At 41.3% G+C, this 18,675-nt stretch overlaps 2 protein-coding genes across 5 annotated transcripts in view; both read left to right on the top strand.

Moving 5' to 3' along the window:
• The window catches only part of fam131ab (family with sequence similarity 131 member Ab), a 21,519-nt gene extending 15,859 nt beyond the window's left edge, over positions 1 to 5,660 (top strand). For all 4 annotated transcript variants that reach the window (XM_016676640.1, XM_007562573.2, XM_016676642.1 and 1 more), the window contains 2 exons: positions 1,850 to 1,981; positions 3,101 to 5,660. In XM_016676640.1, coding sequence (XP_016532126.1) covers positions 1,850 to 1,981; positions 3,101 to 3,753 — 785 coding nt within the window. In that variant the 3' untranslated portion in view covers positions 3,754 to 5,660. The remainder of the gene's footprint in view (positions 1 to 1,849; positions 1,982 to 3,100) is intronic.
• An 8,746-nt stretch (positions 5,661 to 14,406) lies between these two features.
• Positions 14,407 to 17,829, top strand: hspb12 (heat shock protein, alpha-crystallin-related, b12). The gene is made up of 3 exons (XM_016676643.1): positions 14,407 to 14,749; positions 15,297 to 15,439; positions 17,452 to 17,829. Exons 1-3 carry the CDS (start codon positions 14,512 to 14,514, stop codon positions 17,641 to 17,643), a joined length of 573 nt encoding a protein of 190 aa, XP_016532129.1. The 5' UTR covers positions 14,407 to 14,511; the 3' UTR covers positions 17,644 to 17,829.
• The last annotated feature ends 846 nt before the right edge of the window (positions 17,830 to 18,675 follow it).

Genomic DNA, 18,675 nt, shown 5'->3' with positions numbered 1-18,675 from the left:
TGCCAGTTGTGCTGACTCTTATTATTTTTGTCAAGTTGCAATCCACCGATGGCGTGATGGTGAGTGAACATTCGTGTTCAAGTTACAGAATAAAGTCAGCATGTGCAAAAATGTGATAACCACACCAGCGGTGTGGTGAGGGCCACCACACCGCTGGCCCTCCGTCTTAAAATGTTCAGATCAGGAAAACGATTGGCTGAAAACAGCGAACCTCCCTGGTGTTTCCACTATTCAACCAAACATTTGAGTCCAAGAAAGCTGGGATATCATCCTTGCGAACACAATGTGTCACAACTGAATAGGGTTGAAAACACACTCCTTCACACACCAGGATTAAAAATAGTATCAATGCAGAACACCTCCTACATTTCATCATGTAAGAGTTGCAAAACGTGTGTTTCATGTGGGCGCCCACTCTTAGCTATTAAATTCCTTGTATTGGTTATGTGCATTGGTGACATTAAAATGAATGTTAGTGGCATGTGAATGGCCACTTTCTAGATCTAAAGCTCAACCTGCACAGCTCAGCTCCGTCTGTGGGAGGTTGTGCTGCTGTTTGTGAGGAGGGTTCAGGGTCCAGCCACAGTGAGGGATGAATGGGAGCATCGATCTCTCTCCCCGTGGGAAACGTCGCATGAATACTGAGCATTGAGCTGAAGAGACCGACAGGGAGACATAAAGAGATGAAGCCCGAGGAGAGGAAAATCAAAACCAGGGGAACGAGACAGGGCCGAAAGACTGCTGGGAGGAGAGAAAGAGAGAACATGAGGAATCAGGAGAGCCAGGTGATTCGATGGAGAATTTTACTGAGAGAGACAACTGGAAGGAAGGCATGACATGGAGGAGAACAGGGGCGAATACAGAGCAGGTAGGAGGAAGGAGGGGGAGCAGGGTGACATTAAGGAAACAAGTGAGTGACTTCCTGTCTCTGACTGGCAGCTGCTCCTGATTGGGGAAGATAGGTCACTCAGATATTAAAGGCTATTCATGGGAGCCATAGTTACACAATAAATAAATATACACAGACAAACATGCATCCTCTCTTGGCTTTTCACTTCTATGACATGCTTGTGCTTGCAAGGTGTAAATGTTTTGCCCTAACAGAGCCAGATCATTTGGTGATGGACGCTCTTCCTTTAAAACCTGCAGTCATTAAGCTGATAGATTTGTCAGCCTGGTTTAAGTGACAGAGATTCTCTAGGAACATAAACAAAGAGTTGATCTATTTAATCTGGTTTTTGGAGCTGATGTTTAATTCTAAGCTAGAGACTAGTGAAATGTTCAGACCAATCTGGGACTATAGGTTTATTCACATTGATGTCCTTTTCAACTGATAACTTAGTTTTGTTTTGTTTGTTTTTTTAGGTTGGTTTGGAATTGTAGGAACAAGTAAATGTGTTTCACCCTCCTCCTCCTCACTCCTCTGCCTTATGATTTTGCATTGGATGTGACTTTTAATGCTTCCCAGAAAGGATTCAAGAGATTAAACCTTTATAGAAACTAGAAGCACACAAATCTACCTCTTTTCACAAACGTTTCCCTCACAGATTGAGCTGGCACTTCTCCTCTGTACCTCCTCCAGCTCACAGTCTCAACGTGACGGAGCACAACTAAACACCAAGCGACATCCATCTTAACTGCACCAGCCAGGTGACGGCTGGTGAACCCCGACTGTATTGGGAATGCTGTCGCGTTTCCTCTTCCTAATGATGCACCGCACCTCACACAGATCTGTCGGTCAGGCAGCAGATGACGCCGAGGCACAATGCAGCCTCCTTGTTACCATGCCAACCGTGTAATTGCCCTGCGTGCATGTGCGAGCTCATGTGTGCCGCTTGTGTGTCTGCAGGTGTGGCAGAGCAGTTTGCCATCGCCGAGGCTAAGCTGAGGGCCTGGTCCTCTGTGGACGGCGACGAGTCCAATGATGACTCATATGATGAAGACTTTCTGCCTGCCAGCGAGCCCACCACACAGAGCACAGGTAAATACACACACGCACGCACGCACGCACGCACGCACGCACACACACACACACACACAGCAGCTAAATCAAACCTCATTGATTCAAAGCTGAATTAGACACCTCCTCCCATATCCATCTCTCTTTTCTTTCCCCCTCTTTGTCTTTCTTTGTCCCAGTGCCCCAGTTTTCATCCTCTCGTGACATTTTTCTGTTTGTCTGCGCAATTTGATATCCCTCCTGCAAGTTTAATATCGTTTCCTCTGCTGCAGAGGCAGCATCTGTGTGGGCATTGTGTGTTAGTGGGTTATAAAGGCACTCGGCAGTGTGTGCACCGGAGCTTTCATCTTCATTACACACATCCGCCAATGCACTGCACTGCAGTTAATAGCATTCATATATTCACCAGTAGCTTCTTACCTTCTGGAAGACCATATTTAGTTGGATCTCATGCATGCAGACCTGTGTGTGATGACAATAGACTCTTGAGGAAATGTAAGCCAAGTTGATAAAACTCTTAAAGCTCCAATTTTACTTCACAGCTGCCTTTCAAGGCTCCAGGTGTTTTATCATTAAAATGAAAGATATTTTGAATTAGCATAATGGGCCTTGTTCCCATTTCAAAGGTTGTGAACACTTTTGCAAAGCACTTTCTTCTTAATACCGTCTTGTTTTGATTCTAAGATTTTTATCTCCATGAAATCCTTACGTGAATCTTGAGATACGAAGAAAACAAAGGTACATTTGTCCAAAAGGTACAGCATTTTATGGTCTCAAACTCCAGTCCTCAAGGGCCGGTGCTGCACCTGTTAAACGGCTCCCTGCCTCAGCACACCTGCCTCCAATATTAGTTCATTAGCACAGGTCAGTAGAGCTTGACTGCATGCTAGTGAGGCAGCTTCACCATTTCATTCCTGTGTGTAGGACAAGGGACACATCTAAAAGTTGCAGGGCTCCTGTCTCTTGAAGACTAGCATTTGAGACCCTCTGTAAAGTCTTCTCTGGGAGTAGTTTAATAGGTATACATATTTCTTATTGCAACATCCCAAAAAAAAGGAATTAGCTTTACCTCCTCTTTACTATATCACGGTTGTTGTTCTTTCAAGACTTCATGCTTACAGTTTGTGTTGCTCTCCCTAGAACTGTCGTCTTATCCGCCGTACTTGAAGGACCTGATCCACAGCCAGCTCTGCCAGCACCTGGGCATGCGAAGGCCCTGTCCCGAGAGTGGAGGAGGGATCGGCGAGGGCGGTGGCAGCAGGGAGCCCTCCCCAACGGCGTGCTCTCCGGACACGCTCTGCTCCAGCCTCTGCAGCCTCGACGAGCAGCACCCGCTGCTCCGCGATCTGAGGACTCATCGCGGTAATCACGCCCAAAACAACGCAGCTGAACTTGCTGCAAAGATCCTGTCTGCGCTGCATGGAGGGGAGGAGCTGCTGGCCCGACTTCAGAGGGTGGGACATAGTGGGCCTTGTGGGGGAGACTGTGGCTTCCACAGCTTGAGTGGGGGCGGCCGGGGCAGCAGGTCCTACGGAGGTCAGGATTCTCCTTGCTACTCCATGTCTTACTCTGAAACATATCTGTCACCTGGTGAGGATGATGACACCCCCTGCAAGGACTATGAAGGCACTGTGTGCCAGGAGGAGGCGGAGGGCCAGGGGGTGGGGTACCCTCCTGACTACGACCCACACAGGAGGGTGTCCGATGTGGCCTCCTCAGGGGTTGTTTCCCTCGACGAGGAGGAGGAAGAGGAGGAGCTGGAGGAGAGAGCAGAAGAGCCGAACAACCAATGACTCCTTTTTTTTCTCATCTCAGTATTTGGGGAGGGGCTTCTTCATTTTCAGCGACAACTTCCCCTCTTCGTCACGGTGTCTGAACAGTTTGAACCTTTTGAATGATGCGTAAATCATCTGTCTTTGCCTTATACTCGCAGCATCTCAGCTCTCCTCTCCATCCGTTAAGTGCTTTGGCCCCATTCCACGTGTTGACACTTTTTGTTTTGAAGGCGTCCAAACAATCCTTTTTCATCAGTGTGAGAATGGCGAGGGCTGGACTAGGCATGGTCAGTCCAGGGACTAACTCTCGGGTATGACGCCCACAATTTTTCGGCTTCTTCGGTGTGGTGAAAGGACTCTGCTACAGGCAGACAGATCGACTGAGAGTCCAAACCTCTGACTTATATCTGCATGTTTTTTGCAAGTGCTGAAATCAATGGGTTGACCTGGGCTCGAGCACGTTTTTGTAATCTCAGCTGTGCTGTATCACCACTACCCATCTCCCCATCTCTCTCTCTCTCTCTTTCTCTCTCTCTCTCTTTCTCTCTCTCGTGAGTGAGCAGGCTGACACTGCATCCTGGCACCTGTCCTCACCCCATCCCTCATCTCCTAACCTCTTTCCCCTATCCTTTGCAAGAGAGTAAATCGCATCCTTCTGGGCATGGCTTGCTGAGTATGCCAAATTATTTAACCCTGTCACTGTCAATTATGAGCAAATGCTGGAATGTCTTCAAAGTGACAGGAAATGGTATGTATTTAAAAAAAAAAAATCATGCGTTCCAAATGATATGACAGAAATGATATGCTTTTGATGTACTAGTTTTCTATCAGTCATGTTGTTGTTCATGTCATCATCATGATGGACAGCTGGCATATTGATGAACAGCTGCTCGGTGTTCCCCCGGTGTTTTCTGTGGAGGAAACCTGAACTTTGCTCTTGAAAAAGAAAAACTCACAGCAGGGACACAGGAAACACAAAGAGAGAGTTCCCGAAGCGACGCCTCAACGACGGATGTTTGGCAACAAGCGACAGAAACCTATTTTCCTGTGCAGAGATGGGTTGCATTTGGAGATTTTTCTATATTTTTGTATGCGTTGTCTTGCTTTGATCTCCTTGCCTACGCGGCGTGCCAGTGTATGTGGTCTTTGCACGAAGCTAATGTGGCTGTAGATTTCTCCTGTTCTTTGTTATCACTGTGTGATATAGTCTACTGGGAAAAAAAAAAAAAAGCAACAATACAAATGTGAAATTTTACTTTTTTTTTCAAAAGAGGATACTGTGATATGGTTTTTTGCCATTTATCATGATCCTCATGAAGAGCTCGTTTTTTTGTTTTTTTTATTTAACCCTTGTGCGTGCGAGGACTGAGGCAAACGTAGAGAACTGTGGCAAATGATACAAGTTTTACGTGTGTGGGGTCAGATGGACCCCATTTCTAAACACAAGGGTTAAAAACTTCTAAATACTCATCTTTTCTTCTTATGTTGACTCTTGGAAAGCTTTGCCTTTTTATTCTGTACTCTCCCTTTCTATAATGCTTGCAAAAAGGCATGTAATGTGACACGTTAAGAGCCTACTTCATCCTCTCCATGTTGACGTACCTGAGAGAAAATGTCTTTCATGCAACTCAGGAAATCCCATTGAACCAGAGCATGGATGCATTCATTCCCACACGCACGTAGGCATGGGCTGGTTGGTGGTACCAAAACGTTACACTTTCAAAACAGCTAAAAGTTTAAAATGAGTTACCAGGATCAAGGATACCAAGGTTTTAAAAGAGCTACACTTTCAAAGTTTTCTTATTTTCCCTTTTTATCGTCCCCAGAGAGCAACAAAGGTTGAAGATAAACGTAGATCTCATTTAGACATTTCAAGTGTGTAAATAACCCTGATTTAATATATTTTATGAAGGTTTAGACTAAGGGGGAAAAAAAAGCCTAATTTAAAGGTAGTCTAAGCTTAAAATTTTAATAAAAAATCTGTGAGGTCCACAACAAAAATGTAATAAATCATACAAAATGCCAAAAAACATTCAGTGACATTCATTTACCTCAATCCTTATAAAAGTTATCCATTTATAAATTGAGATTTTGGAGTAATAATGTGTAATGATGTGATTTGAGTTGCTGGTTCAAATCCCGCTCCCTCTGTTTCAGTCATTGTGTCCTTAGAAAACTTTCCTCACCTTGCCTACTTGTGGTTGTCAGAGGACCCGATGGTAGCTATGGCTACAATGTAGCTCACCACCATAAAGTGCTTCAGAGTCCTTGATAAAAAGTCATACAAATTAACATCTTGTTAGCATTTAGTATTTAGACCAGATACTAACAGCTTAGATATTTAGACACTACATTCATTTCTAAAATGGAGATACTCTCTGGGATGGGTTAAAGACCATTATTAAAATACCTTGAGATAGTATTTGTCAAACCGAGTGAAAATTTCCAAAGCAAATGTTTTTTTTGTTTTGTTTGTGTAGCATTTTTGTTAACTTTGAAAACATTTAGTACCCTTAGCTTCCCCTATGTAAATCTTTCCAGACAAATCATGAAGCGCTAATTTATTTGTCTCTTCTGGAAACTTTCAGTTGAATAAAATCCTAGATTTGGTTATTGACTGTTACAAATTCTTCAAGTAGTTAATGATTGTATTCATGTTCTTGTTTTGAAGTGGGTGAAGAATGTTTACGTAGCTGTTCCATATCCTGTGATGACAGAGCGGCAAATGGCGTCTATTCTGTACCCGGAGTGAATCGCTGTAGAACTACAGTCTGCAGCCTTACTGTAAACTGATGTCCTCCCTGTTTTCTGACCAAAGTCCTGCTGTGGTCAACAGAGTTAGCAATGCTCAGCAACTATAAAGTGGTCTCAATCATTTCAGGCTTAACAAATTTTACTCTCAGATTTGTTGAGCCTCAAAATGGTCAAGAGATCTCACCATTTTGAGGGCGATACATTGTAACACATGACGGTATCAATATGGTTGAATTTAGTGCTCGAGCACATTAGCATTAGCTCAATAGCTCAATAAAATGCTACAATAGTATAGTGAGTTAGCAGAACTAATCTTTATGATTCGTGCTTTAGGGTCAATGCAACTAATTTTAGTTAGTGCTACCCACCTATGATGGCATGAAAACATAATTTAACATGATTTAAAATTTGATAAATGTTTGTGCACTTGTATCAAAATGAAGTAGTAATATTAACTATGCTAACATTGTTATTTTACCATATGTAGGAATAAATTGTTGCTTTTTTTTATTTAAATCACAGTAGTTCGATCTTGCTATGTTTGTATAAATCCTTTTTTTAAACATCATGACACTGTGAAACCAAGGTGATCATTTGAGAACCTGCTACCGGCCCATGCCTAAATGTACAAGCTCCACTCCTCTTTCACTCTCACCCTGCATGTGTGCACATGTTCAAGAGAAACCCTGGAGTGAGTCGTCATTTTCTACAGTACGACATAATTCAAGCACCGACTTGATCCCCACTTCTATGCTTTTTGTTCAAAGAAGCCTCAATGTGTGTGTGTGTTTGTATTTTGAGATTTTGTGAAACTGTGTGTCCAGCTGTGTCTCGTAAGATGTCAGCAAGCGCTCCCAGCTTGCACAGTCAATTAATTCCAAATCCCCTCCAATGCAGCGATTCCCTTTAAAACAGTGTTTTGGGGTAGGTCATCTCCTGTTTGAGGCTTAACTTTTTCTGGTTTCGATGGATTAAACTAAAACTAAGGTTTGACATCGCCTCATTTACAGAAAACAGCAAATGCTAGTGTTAAGAGTTAGGCAAAACCGTGAAAACTCAGGGGGAACCATTGAAGCTGTGCCTTTCATACATCACCTTTGACCTCTCAAACTGCATGACTATCCTCACGTCCTCCTCGGTGTCTAAGACCACAGTTCAACTCCCATCCCCTCAAACAGGGATCACAGTAATGTGTACCCCTTAGACAGAGGCATCAGGAAATCCTGTTGTATCTCCTGCAGTGATGAGAGCTTGCAGCGTCACTGTCCTTTTGCTTGACATTAAAAGCCGGGCAACGCTGGCGAAGCGAGTTTGCGCTTTTGTCCAAGCGCGGTGACGCGACCGTCCCATTGTCTCACAACCTTCCCCCTTTTTCCTCCCCCGTTTATCAGCTCACTCTGAGCGCCTCTTGTGCACGCTTTTTCTCTGCATGTCTATCTGAATGTCCTTGCGGCTTCAAGTAAAGACGGGCACCTTGGACTTTCTCTGTTTCTCACATCTACATGTATGTGCTGTGAATCTTATACTTCTGAGAACTGTGACTCTGTTCAGTCACCACCAAGAGAACAGTTTTTCCTCACATGGATAGAAGCAGAAGATGTGCCGTTGATACACCAGACAGCCTGATGAATGTGTTTCCTCTCCATCCTTCCATCACCATCCTGTCATTTTCCCTTCTTCCATCCCGCCTTTCTTTGTTTCTGTCCTTTGCTCCCGCTCTTTTTTTTTGTCCGTCTATTGCTCCCTCCCTCCCCATAGGGGGGCTTATTACGTAAATAGATGGGCGTCTTAGTGCTACCTTTGCCGAAAGGCAATTAGCCTGCAATTACAAAAACGACTGAACTTCAGGAGACATGTATCTCTCTCTCTCTCTCCCTTCTGTCGTTTTTTGTTCTCCTTTTTCCCCTTCAGTCCATCTGCTCTCTCCTCCCCCTGCTTTCTCCCCAGACCCTCGTCACCAGCACAAGTTTCTAAGCGGCAGCTTTTGAGGTCAGCTGTCCCAGAAAACTCCACACCAACTTTTGTTTTCGTACTTGTCTCTCTGTATAAAAAGTGTTTGAGATTTTGTGGCCCAGAACAACAGGAAACCCTTGATTCCCTTCATTGAGACACATGCCTTTCTGTCCTAACATGTTCCATCTTGCTTGCGAGAGTATCCCTGGGCAATTAGTTTTAGCTTGTTGCTTCAGGCAAGCAGTGCCATTGGATACTTATCAGAGAGAAGTGCTCCAGATTCACTATATGTGTGACTGTGTGTGTGAGTGTGTGTGTGTGTGTGTGCGTGCGTGCGTGCGTGCGTGTGTGTGTGTATGTGTGTGTGTGTGTGTGACATCAGCTGAGGGAACCAGTGCTATAAAAAGACATCAAAACATCTGTCAGACAGTGCGAAGCAGGAGGCCGGCATAAATATTCACATGGTGGTAGTGCCCCCATCACCTTGTAACCTACTTACCATTTCAGAACAAAGCAGATGGGCCGGGGGACCGCTCTCCTCTCACACCCTATCAGCGGTTATTGGGTCAAAACTGGCCAACACAAAAGTGAGTAAAAAGTGCAACAGGAAGTGAATGGGGGATTTTCACGGTCTGTGTTTGACTCACATCAGGCTGATATGACCAAAAATAAGACTTACCGTAGAGAGTTCAGAGAGCAAAGCCATACCAGAGTCCCCTAACAGAGAGGGCAAGGTGGGCACTAACAGGGTAAAAGGAAAGATGACCTTAGATGATTGTAGTTTTCCACACTGCAAGGGATTCATTTCACCATCTGCATCAGTCAAACTCATCTCCTTACCCCTCACCTCCGTCCAAATGTCAGTCTCTTTTCTTCTTTTAAAACCTTTTTTTCCTCTTTTGGCTGAATGTAATTATTCAAATATAGCCACCTTGGATTGAAAAATAAACATATTTGTTTGCTGCATCTGATATTATTTCAAAAATAAAGAAAATATTGTTATTGTTCTTTGCAATGCTCTGGTGTTTGGGTGGATATCTTTTTATGTTGGGTGAAGGTCTTCTGGAGATTAAACACTTTGCATTGTCAGAAATGCACCAAACAGGATTTTAGCTGATTTCCAAACTTCATGTTTTGTAAAGTTTTATTCTGTCAATTCAGATTTTAGCTGATTCCCATTTCAGTCATATTTTAAATAAATACAGACTTTTCATTTTTATATGTCTTTAGGATCTTATTGTAGTGAATGTCGATGTTAGCACAGCTAGCATTTGAATGCGTCTTTAGGATCTTATTTTAGTGAAAGTCATTGTTGGCATGGCTACCATTACAAAACAGTCAGCAGTTCTGACAATCTGCCAACATTTTCAAACCCATCATGTTTTCTGGTAGAGACGCTCAAAAGGATAAAACAAAACAACTTTATTGTCTTCTGCTCAGCCTTCCCGTTATCTGCTTTAAGTCTCGCTCTCTAGAATCTTCAAAAGGACATTTTCCTTTTGAATACATTCTCACAGCTCTGTGCTTCCTCTCAATTCATTTTGAACACCTTTGTTACTGAAAGCAGCTAATCCAGACTGCTGTTAACGTGAGCCGGTACTGCTTTCGAATAGGTCGTTCACGGATTGGATAAAGATCTGACTTTTTTAGGTTTCAAACAGCAACACAGGTGAAATGAAGTTTGAATCAAATCTGGCAGATTCTGATCAGCAATCAGTCTGGGTCAAAACTGGTCAACACTGTCCAATAAATCACACAAGGAGTAAGAAAAAAATGCAACAGGATCAGCACTGTATTTTGCATCTCTGTAAAATACAGTGCTCTGAGACTAATCATGCATTAAACTATTGCATTTGCTTCTTTAACACCAATAATTGCAGTTAACACAGTGTAAATCAGTTTGCAGTTAGATTACTGACATGAAGACTTGATCCCTAGTAAGACTTTATGGCAGCATTAGACAGATTAAACAGGAAATGTGGTAAAAACTGCTGATTCATATTTCACTTTTCCATGACATTGTGACTCTCTTGGGAGCTGACAGATCCATTTTGTGGAAATGAAGTGTTTTTATAAGAGGTGACCATGCCTAAGTTAATTTGAGACTGGCTGACGTTCGCACAGAGGTGAAACTATATTCTGAAATATTCTGCAACTAAAAGGCAAAAAAAAAAAAAATATATATATATATATATATAGTTTCCTACCAATCTAAAGGGAGTGGGAAAATCCATACTTGCCACAGAAATGTTTAAAATTCAGAAATGTAATTGTTTGCTGTGGAAAGTAACATGAAATACAAACACATAAAAGAATATAATGTTATATTTTGGCCTCATAGCCAAACTTCGAGCTTAGTTATAGACCCACAACCACAAACATCAGCCTTTCTAAGCTGCTTGAGGAGCTATTTTCAGTTTTTACTGCAGATGAATTCTGAATTTAACCATAACTTTTGGTGTGTCCCTCTAAGCCCTGTTGTCCCTAAAGTTGGGGCAAAATATAATTTTTTTTACCTCTTCTCATAAATTATTGTAACAATGTTAGTCTTCTCCAAACATATCATAGTGAACTTAATGTTCACAACAACAAGAACAACAATAAAAACAGCAATATGTTTGAAAACAAGAATATTACAATTTTAAGGAGAATAGTGATTAAATCTCAAATCTCGTGTGATATTATGATCCTGAATGCTTAACACTTTTATATCAAGCACTAATGTGTATAAAGAAACTATTTTCCTTCACTGTGAGAGCACAGTGCATACCTACAGCATGTTTAAAGAAACCATAAAATCTTCAACAATTAGTCGAAATAAGTGTTAACAGAGTGCTCTGCTGTATTTTAACAGTTGTTTGCGTCACAAAGAAAAGAGCTAATATGAAGCACCTTTCAGAAAAATCCTATTTTTGGTATAAAATTGCATCTTGTCAAGGTTGTGAAGCAAAGCGGAGCGGCATCTGATCCCCCCTCCCCGGCTCAGGCAGCCCTGATCGGATCCGATCTACACCACAGACTGAAAAATCTGATTCTGAGCCTCGGGTCTGAGTGGCTGCCATTCAGGCGGTGAGCTAAAGATATCTGTAAATCCTGTATCTGTAAATCCCAGAATAAGTAAATCCCAGAATCTGAAGTTTTATTGTTAAACTTGAGGAAACATGTGGTCTTTTTAGTTGAAGATACAGAGACAAGAAAGCAAAACAAGGCTTCTTCTTTTCAAGTTTTTTAGTTGTTTAATTTCAGTCACTGTATAAAGGATTCCCTCTACGGTCATAAAGCATTTTTCTCAATTATAGCTAACTCTCTTCAAAATAAGACGATTCACAAATTAGAAGAAGTTTCCGAAAGCAAAAGCATCTGGAGGGTGAAGTTGTTTAAGGCTAATGTCAGACGTGAGGAAATGTTTGAAACAAACAATTTAGTGACAAATGTCACTGAGTAGGGAATAAAAGTTTAGTTTGTACTTTACTGTGTTATGGTACTTCTGCAAACGTCCCAATCAGGCTGGTCCAATGTGAAAAAGTAATTGCCCCAAAACATTATTTTCCAGAAAGTGATAAAACTTTCCTTTGCTGAACTCTGTGTGAGTCTAAAATCTTCCATGCAGATTTCTACAGTTCCTGAATGTTTTACAGCTGCAAACACATTGACGCAGGTTGATTTAACAATGACTCAGTCATGCTCAGGAAGCCTAAATGGACCCATCATGGAGTTCTCTGTGTACTTCTTGCCTCATTAACGCCGTCATTTTTTTTATCTCCTCTGAGTTCAGCCATGGTGCACCGACTGACGGTCCACCATCTGGAGTGGGCCAGGAGCGAGGCAGCTCTGGACTCTGGAGACCAAAATGTGTCATTAGGGGCTGAAACCATTCCCAGAGGAAGTACTGAGTCCCCAGTGAGGGAGCTGAGGATGAACTCCTCCACTGCCCAGCTGAGAGAGAAGCTGCAGAAAACAGCTGAGTCTACTATCTCCCAGTTTGTCTCTTTTCTATTGTCTCCCCATCCTGAATAGTAGCACCTTGTACAGGGTCAAGTTTTTAGGCTTTCCAAAGACTTATTAGTTTATGCTGCTTCACAAAGGCAGAAGCATTTGTTCCACTGGTGGGGGAACACATTGGGGCTGTCAGTGCTTCATATTACCAGCAGAATTACTGCTGACAACAAAGTTCTTTGAGCACGAGGCAAACTCTACAAAAATAAATTATTAAAGGTATTCGTCTATGTGACCGTGCTGAATGTCACAGTGATTTTAGGACAATTTGTAAATGTCATAGAAAACATGAAGGTTAACAGAGGGGTAGAAAAAGTCTACATACCCCTGTTAATATAATGCAACAGCTTTGTGATGACAGTGTTAAACATATTTAAAATTTTTTCAACTTTTCAGGTAAAAATATCCTCCAAAAACAAAAGTGGTTGCAGATGCTTTACTATTTTTGCTTAATCCACTTTTTGATTCTGTTCCAGCATTCATCCCTCTTGACTAGTTCACACCTGTCATCAGCTATAGTAAATCTGATTAACCTGAAGGAAAGCTCGGCCTCGGGAGGATTCTCTTGACATTTGCTGATTTGTGTCCTTTAGCTAAAGCTTTGGTTTACAGAGAGGCTGAAATGGAGTTCATTGTAGAATCAGGAGAAAATAAATCCACACTCACTGTGGCACGGCAAAGATCAATATTTGAAAAAATACAAATAAAAAGGAGTGCAGCAGTAACATTTCTACAACTGAACATTCCCCCATTATTGATAAAAAAGACAAAGGAATCCAGTCCTGGAAGCTGTCAAGACGCCGACAGCAGCAGCACTGAAGTACTGATTGTGTTCTGCCTTTGACAACAGTGTCTTGTCTTCTTCTTGCCTAGACTAAGAGGGGAGTTGGAAGAAAAGGTTTTTTTCTTCCAAAGAAAACATCCAGAATCTATTAAATGTCCTCCAATGTGTCATGAACTGATAAAACTAAAGTTTAAGTCTTTAGCAGCAATTCATAAAGATCTGTTTTCTTCACAGAGGGTGTTTGTTTGTCCTGTGACGGACTAGCGAGCCGCCAGGGAGCATCTGCCAACACCTGCGCCTTCAGGCGTCGGCTGGTAAACTCAGGATGAAGAAGAACTTTATTTTTTAGAATTGCAACAAGTTTACATTTATATCCAGGGCTGTGAACAAGAGAAAAACCTCACAGCCTGACTGATTTGGAAAACTTTTTCAGAGTAGACAGACATTGGCAAGTCAAGATGATTCCTACCAAACAAGACTTAACAATGACATTGAATCAAAAGGTACTCCATCAAAGTATCAAGGGAGCGCGCACAATTTTACAACCAGTTTCTGACAGTGTTTTTATTTATTAAATATTGTTTTCTCCTGTCGTGCAAGATTTACGTCACATTAAATGCAGATAAAGTCTGGAAATGATTCGTCGTGGCTATATGGATAAGCACAAAAACCAGTCCAACATTCTACATCCATTCAAAGTTGGTCTTCTACACAGAAAATTGAATTCAAAAATAGCGAGCACAGATTGTTATTTTGGCTCACAGAGTGCCTCCTCAACAAGTATCCTCTGCTTTAGCTTTGCAAAGCTTTCAATTTGTTTGCAGAATAGAAAGTAAATGAGTCAGATATGTTTGACATTGCATGCAATGTCAGTCGTATGGACGCCCTAACCTCTCAACGGCTTTTCTATTTCTGACTACATGCCAGAAACGTCTCCAGCAGCTCTGATGGGCGTTATCTCTGGATGTGGGTATTTGTGTGTGAGAGTAGGAAGCGGTCTCCGCTCATTATCAGTTTATCCGTTACACTCTTGGCCCAAGTGCTTGGACAAATTACCATTTAGGGCTAAAGCCAGAATGCGTTGCAGAGTAGCCAACACTGTGTCCCATGATGCAGCAGGGCTCTATAAAACCCCACAACAAAGGCTACAGGATGGTTAGTGTGAGGTCAGTAGCTGCTGGCAGACTCTGTCAGTGTTTAATGAGAACTCATATCTGGGGACAGATTGGCTGCATCTGGGATAGAAGTTGGTTCTCAGCAAGTTTTAAAGGCCACTGATATCTTCAGTCATGGCATCACTGACAACTTCCAGCCAAAGATCCTCTTCCTCGTATCGCTCCTCATCACGTTATAGCACTTCCAGCTCATATCGATCAGATGGATCACCTAATGGATCCTCTGATTCCTTGGATGCTCTTTTCGAGCCTTTTATTCACTCAGCAAATTGCTCTAGTCTTTTTGAAGAGGAGGGTTCAGCGGGGTCCGACAGTCCGCCCAACTTCAGCAGGTCATCCTTTGGAAATCCAGGTAAAAAAAACAAAAAAAAACACACTTATTTATCTAACGATGTGTCTATTTCTCACTAGTCCATGACACAGTAACAAAAGTTAGGAAAAAAAAGTTAAAAATGAGAATCGCACCATCAAGTAATGAGCTACATAGATCCAGTATTTTTTCTTTTTAGAAAGTTTTCTAGTTTGAAACTAGTTTTGCCTCAGATCCATAAAAAAGTGTCAGAGTAATCTATTGCTTTTAAATGGATATTCCTTTGACATATTTCTTGTCATTTGTCGATGAGAATATTAAACCAAATCCAAAAGATGTTGAAGAACTGTATCTGCTTCCTCTCCAGACTGTACAGACATTTTTTTTCTTGTTGAAAAGCCTTTAAAAACAAACACTGCGTAATAAAGTCTGGCTTTAACGCTTTTTTATAGATCAAATACGTGTTTATTACTAAACATTACAAAACAAGCTCATCTCTAAACATTTTTTTATTATTCATACAAAGCGCAGCTAATCTTGTACATTAATGTGTTTTTCAAGCCCTGTTTTGCATCCTCCCCTCCTGTAGGTGGCACTGTGACGAACTGGCAGGGAAATGGGGTGCGATGTCTCGGTGATTCCTACTGTATGGCAGCTGACCTCAGTCAGTTCGAGCCACACGACATCGTTGTGATGGCCTACAACCACCATGTCGTCATTCACGCACAGAAGGTGTGAATGTGTCTGTTTATTTTTCCCCTGAAAAGATGTTATTGAAAATCTAAAAATGGTGGCTAACATATTTACTGTTGCCTTCCTATGTAGCTTCACTCAGGCTGGCACGTGTTCCCTGAAATCTGATCAGAAATATGAAGTGATCTCAAAGTGAAATCAGGAACTAAAATAATTTTAGAATGACACTTGAGTTTTCAGAGCTTGTCCACATGCTTAAGTGATCAACAAATATATTTGAAATTCCAAGCATCCATTTTGCAACAAATCATAACTAATGTCCAATTAATCAATTATTTCATTTTTAAATAATGTTTCATTAATCTTAGTTTCATGTTAAGTAGAAACACAACCATCCAGCAAATTTTACTCAGTAGCAAATTTTGACTGTGGATAAAAAGTGACCCCTATCCTGTTGTTGTATTTTTTCCATTTTTCAGATTCATTTTCTGCAACGGTTTGACTATGTTTGTTTTGTTTTGTTTGTTTTATATATTGCACATTTAGCTTTTGTTTATGTAAAATAAAAAAAGTCCTATAAAACTACATTTTTAAAATTATTTTTAAAAATAAAACTTAGATTTTTGTTGCCTCAGAGTACATCCAACTTGTTGGTTTTGGCCCATGTAGCAAAAAGTTTGGACACCACTGGGCTAACAGACAAAACAAAGCAACTTTACAAAATGTTTACCCTTCCTAGTACCTGTTGAAAGTCTTACTCTCTAAATGAACCCAAGACACATTCCACTATACTACAGAGAATAGTTTCCCTTTAAAGAGCCTCCTATTTTCTACTCTTCTTCACTCCAAATCAAAGAATGTTATCAGCAGCACCTTGCAGTGCTGGCCATGGTGAGCTTACTGATCAATAAAATCAGCTGATTTATTAGTTACTTAGTGTAATAAATAAAAGCCTGTTCGTTTTCCATCCCGCAGGCATACATATTCATAGTGTATTGCCTGTACATTGAGAGGGGTCGGACCCCCATGCTCTCAGCACATACCCCCAGCTGATTGCATCAATTCGAATAGCTCCTATTTAGAAAGCTCATTTATTTGATTAAACTCTGGATGTGAAGCACAAGCTGTTAGAATGGGCTGAACATAAGAACGCAGAAATTGATATAATTATTTTTAGTTGTAAAAGTTGTAAAAATATCAGGCACACATCACTGAAAAAGAGGATGAGTTTGACACGTGTGAAAGGAGTGCAATTATTTACTAAATCAGGCCCTTGTGTGTATGAAGTAGTTTCTTATTACTTTGCGCTAAGTTCATAAAACCCAAAGTATACCCAGACGTCTACTTTTCAAAATATTTCCAGCAGTTTGTAATCCCTCCTTGGTTTTTACAGCCTTTGTCTTTCAAACTGGCAAACAGATCAGCAACATTAGCACAACTTGGCGTTTCAACGCAGAAAAGCTAAAGGAAACGACAACTGCAGGATTTTGGGCAGATAAATAAAATGCAAGCCTGTAACTTGTGTGCTTCCTCGTCTCTGCTGAAGCTGGAAATGATGACTTAACAGGCAGAACCTTTTGTAGACTTTACTTTTGGAGCCTCATTGCTTTACTATTTTCCACCAGATTCATTCACATCTGTGTTAGTGTACATATTTGAATTAAACGACACATTTAACTGGTCCAGATCTTTCTTTATTGGTTTTGCAGATAATCATCAGGAGTCAGAAAAGTTCCTCTTGTGGAACAAACTGAACAGTGACAGACAGTAGAAGTAAAAAGTTCCTCAATCTGACGTAGTTTGTTACCACTGATGACCATGAAAACTAAAGTTGACCTTCTTAATCATGCAGTGATGAAAATTTAATTTGTCTGAGCTGCTGTGCATACAAAAGTGCTGAACATTTAAAAACTACATGCTTTACCTCTCACCTTGTTTTTAGTCTGTTTTCCACTCTTGCTCCTCTCTTGACCAACTAGAGTTCATGTTTCTGGATCATGTTTTGTTTTCCTTTGCTTCTCTGTTTCTGATGTTCTGTCTTTCTTCTTCAGGTTCTGGATGATGGCGGCGTCAGTAACACCTTCACCCATAAATCCCTGTTCCCAGAGGACATGGATCCCCTGTCAGTCAGAGGGACCCTGAGCCCTGACGGGACCCTGTGGGTGACCGTACGTCGGACCACAGAGGCGAGTGGACCAGACCCACTGGGAGTCCCTACCTACAGCAGCGAGGCTCACCTTTGACCTTTGTGTCCTCTCGATGACAATCGTAGCTTTCATTTAGATGAGTACTGACTCCATTTAGTGGAGGTGATTTTAGTAGCGCCGGGCTTTTTGTTCATTCTTGTCATTAAACATTACAAACCTGATGTTACTGTCCGCAACTGATTCTTGGGTTTCTTTTCAATTGAAATAAAACCTGAAAACACACACTTTCATTCACATTATTACAATATTAATTTGTGTTAATTTTGTCAAATTATAATTCATTGAAGGGTTATTTTACTAATTATATTAAGATGCATAACACAGATCTTTTTCACTACCATCCCATCATTGCACACTGGATTATTATACTGTAAACTTGTAACAGCTTAATTACAAATCAGTCCCTACAGCAGCAAGAACACTTTTATTTAACTTACCTGAAGCTGGCTGTGCCAGCGTGGACAGATGGTGTTACAAACAACTGCTTCAAACATCCTAAATCACATAAAGTGTCGTTTACAGGATTCCTTCCTCTATGTCTTCAGAGCTCTCACTTTCAGCTCGATTACACACAGTGGTCAGATCTGCTATAAACATCCCATCACTCACACAAGGTTTTAGATTAAAGGTACAACAGAGACTTTAAAAACTGAAAATAATTCTCCACACTCACACCGATGACAGACAGGCAGAAAGCTCTGGAGACGGTCCGGTTGCCTCGACCCACCGAGGGACGGAGCAGCAGCCCGCCTGACAAATGAACACGTTTAGCTCATTAAGCTTTTTAAGCAGCGCTTGGTAACCAACATCCAGATGGTGTCCTCAAACAGCAAAGCAACAGATTTTTATGTTTGTTTACATATAGTGAATGTGCAGACGGGCAGCGGGACTGCAAGAACATGTGAGGATGCTGTTTACTTATGTCCAAAATGGTCCAAGAAATATTCAGTGAAAGAGCTGTTTGGAGATTGTTAAATGAAATCTTTAGCTTTGCATGTTAATTTATTGATAACATGAGGTACATCCCTTCTTTTCATGTCTGATCTATGTACTGAAATATGTTAACTA

The sequence above is a fragment of the Poecilia formosa genome, unplaced genomic scaffold, assembly GCF_000485575.1.
Source record: "Poecilia formosa unplaced genomic scaffold, Poecilia_formosa-5.1.2 Scaffold138, whole genome shotgun sequence".
Classification (NCBI taxonomy): domain Eukaryota; kingdom Metazoa; phylum Chordata; class Actinopteri; order Cyprinodontiformes; family Poeciliidae; genus Poecilia; species Poecilia formosa.
Note: the sequence above shows the minus strand (reverse complement) of the source record. Positions and strands in the feature narration are given on the sequence as shown.